Source organism: Engraulis encrasicolus, chromosome 19 (assembly GCF_034702125.1).
Source record: "Engraulis encrasicolus isolate BLACKSEA-1 chromosome 19, IST_EnEncr_1.0, whole genome shotgun sequence".
In the NCBI taxonomy this organism is placed as follows: Eukaryota; Metazoa; Chordata; class Actinopteri; order Clupeiformes; family Engraulidae; genus Engraulis; species Engraulis encrasicolus.
This window is the reverse complement of record NC_085875.1, coordinates 12265889-12268388: the sequence shown is the minus strand read 5'-3', so window position 1 is coordinate 12268388 and position 2500 is coordinate 12265889. Positions and strand designations below refer to the sequence as shown.

The 2500-nt window shown below is 42.7% G+C and overlaps 1 protein-coding gene across 1 annotated transcript in view; it reads left to right on the top strand.

Annotated features, from left to right (window-relative positions):
- Positions 1-2500, top strand: part of LOC134434958 (cysteine-rich motor neuron 1 protein-like) — a 148996-nt gene that overhangs the window by 75113 nt on the left and 71383 nt on the right. Inside the window, exon 5 of the mRNA XM_063183653.1 lies at positions 2020-2199. Within this exon, the coding sequence (XP_063039723.1) occupies positions 2020-2199 (180 nt within the window). The remainder of the gene's footprint in view (positions 1-2019; positions 2200-2500) is intronic.

Sequence of the window (2500 nt, the reverse complement as noted above, 5' to 3'; positions counted from 1 at the left end):
AGCATATGAATACCGATCTCACACCCCAACCCCCATCTCATCACTGTAACTTTGTAACCTTGTAGCCTTTGTGAATGGTGACCTGACCTGCACTAGAGTAACATGGCAGTGTACATGGTCGATTAAATGACTGTGACTCTGATTCTGAATATAATTCTCGTTGTGAATTATTGCCTTCTCATTGTATGTGTCAAAAGTATCAAATGTATCAAAGTTTCAGTTTATTATCCAAGGGTTAAGTCAAGCAAAATTGCCCATGAGCCAACTCTGAGTTAAACATATGTATTAAGTTAATTATGTCTAACTGTCTAACAGTTAGACATAATTAACTTAATACATATGTTTAACTCAGAGTTTATGGGGTTTGCCACTATTTTGGGGCTTACTACAGTTAAAATCGTTGGCTGGGGTTTATAAAGGTGGTAAAGTGTCTTATTTTTCATGTTAAGCGTTGTCTTGCTTTAAGACAAGTTAAAAGAGGCAATATGTCGCTAAGCTAGTGAAAGTCAATGGATCCGTGTAGCATTGTAGCAGATAAAGATAAAACTTTATGTCTTAAGGCAAAAGAAACCCCTAAGTGTCTGAGTGAAACAATCTCCACTAGCTTTCTCATGCATGGTGGTAGCCTGTACTTCTCAGTCCTCCTAGGGGACTGGCCAAGAACGTGGACCCTGGTGCTCTCTAGGAAACTGGCAGCCGTGGCTCAGTGGTTAGAGCACTGGGTTGGCAACCCAAGGGTTCCCGGTTCAATGCCCGACCGGACCACGGCTGGAGTGCCCTTGAGCAAGGCACTTAACCCCCACACTGCTCCCCGGGCGCCGCTCAGCAGGCAGCCCACTGCTACGGACTAGTGTGTGTACTTCAATGTGATTCACTAGTCCAAATGGGATAAATGCAGAGGAAGAATTTCCCCTAGGGGACCAAAATTGGCTCCGCTCCAATTGGCTTCGTTATAAAAACTGAACAGGATTTTTACTCCAGTCCAGTCCAGTCCAGTTTTTATCCACATCTGTCTATATGCAGTTAAAACGTTTGAACCAGTTTGAAACATGTTTGAAACAGTTGAAACAGTTCGCTGGAGAGTGAACCTGATGAAGCAACAGCGAAACGCGTTCGTTGTTCACCAAATAAACTACCAGCAAAGAATACCAGTGTGCGGTGATTCATCCTTCATTTACTTGGATTACACACACACACACAAGCACACTGCACTTTCTGCACTAAACCCAAACATACACACACTGACACACACTGACACACACACACACACACACACACACACACAGACACACGAACACACACACAGATGCACACCGCACCTTCTACCTGCACTAAACACATACACACACACACACACACACACACACACACACACACACACACACACACACACACACACACACACACACTGCTGCTGGTGTACTTGACAGACCTTTTTAATATTTATTTTTCTTCAAAATGCTACTATTACCATGTCAGAACGCTATAAAGGACTTTTTAGGAAAAGCACAAAAGCACAACAATACCTCTTAATGGATGTCCTCTACAAGTCTTCTGTTGTCCAGTCTTGCACTTTAAATGTCTGTATGAGCACTGTCTATGTCCATACTGTCTTAAGTCCATGTATAAGTACTGTCTATGTCTATACTGTCTATGTCCTTACCTAGATTAGTCTATGTCTGTATGGGAAAGCAAGAAATGTAATTTCAAATTCTTTGTATGACCAGTGCATGTAAAGAAATTGACAATTAAACCTACTTGACTTGACTACTCTTAGTGCACATCACCAGCACCTGGACAGTGGTTGTGCACAGGGACGTTACTTTGAGTTGAAATGGTTTGTTGTGGTTATTAAGTTTCTTCCTTTGCCATTCCAGTCCAGTCCAGTTTTATTCACATCTGTGTATATGCAGTTAAAACCTTTGAACCAGTTTCAAACACGTTTGAAACAGTTGAAACGGTTTGTTGTTGTTATTATTAAGTTTCTTCCTTTGCCCACTGTCTGTCTGTCCCCTGCAGCGTCCCCCAAGTGTGCCCACAATGGCAAGGAGTACTCGGAGGGCGAGGTGTACCGCATGGATGCCTGCTGGCTGTGCCAGTGCCGAGGGGGCATCTCCTTCTGCTCCAAGGCCGAGTGTGCCGAGCTGGACTGTGAAAACTTCTACATCCCCGAGGGAGAGTGCTGCCCTGTCTGCATAGGTATGTTGAAATGTTATTACATTACATTACATTACATTGCATTGCATTTGGCAGACGCTTTATAACCAAAGCGACTTTCAAAAGAGGACATAATCAAGCCAACATCACAAGCAAATACAAAGTGCACAGGAGATATACAGAACAACAAGTGCAGTTGCAAAGAGGGGTTAGTTTTTTTTTCTTTTCTTTTTTTTAAATTGATAAAGAGTACACACACAGCACACACACAAACACATACAGACACACACACACACACACACTCAAACTAAACTAAAATGAGCACGAGAGCATGGACACACAA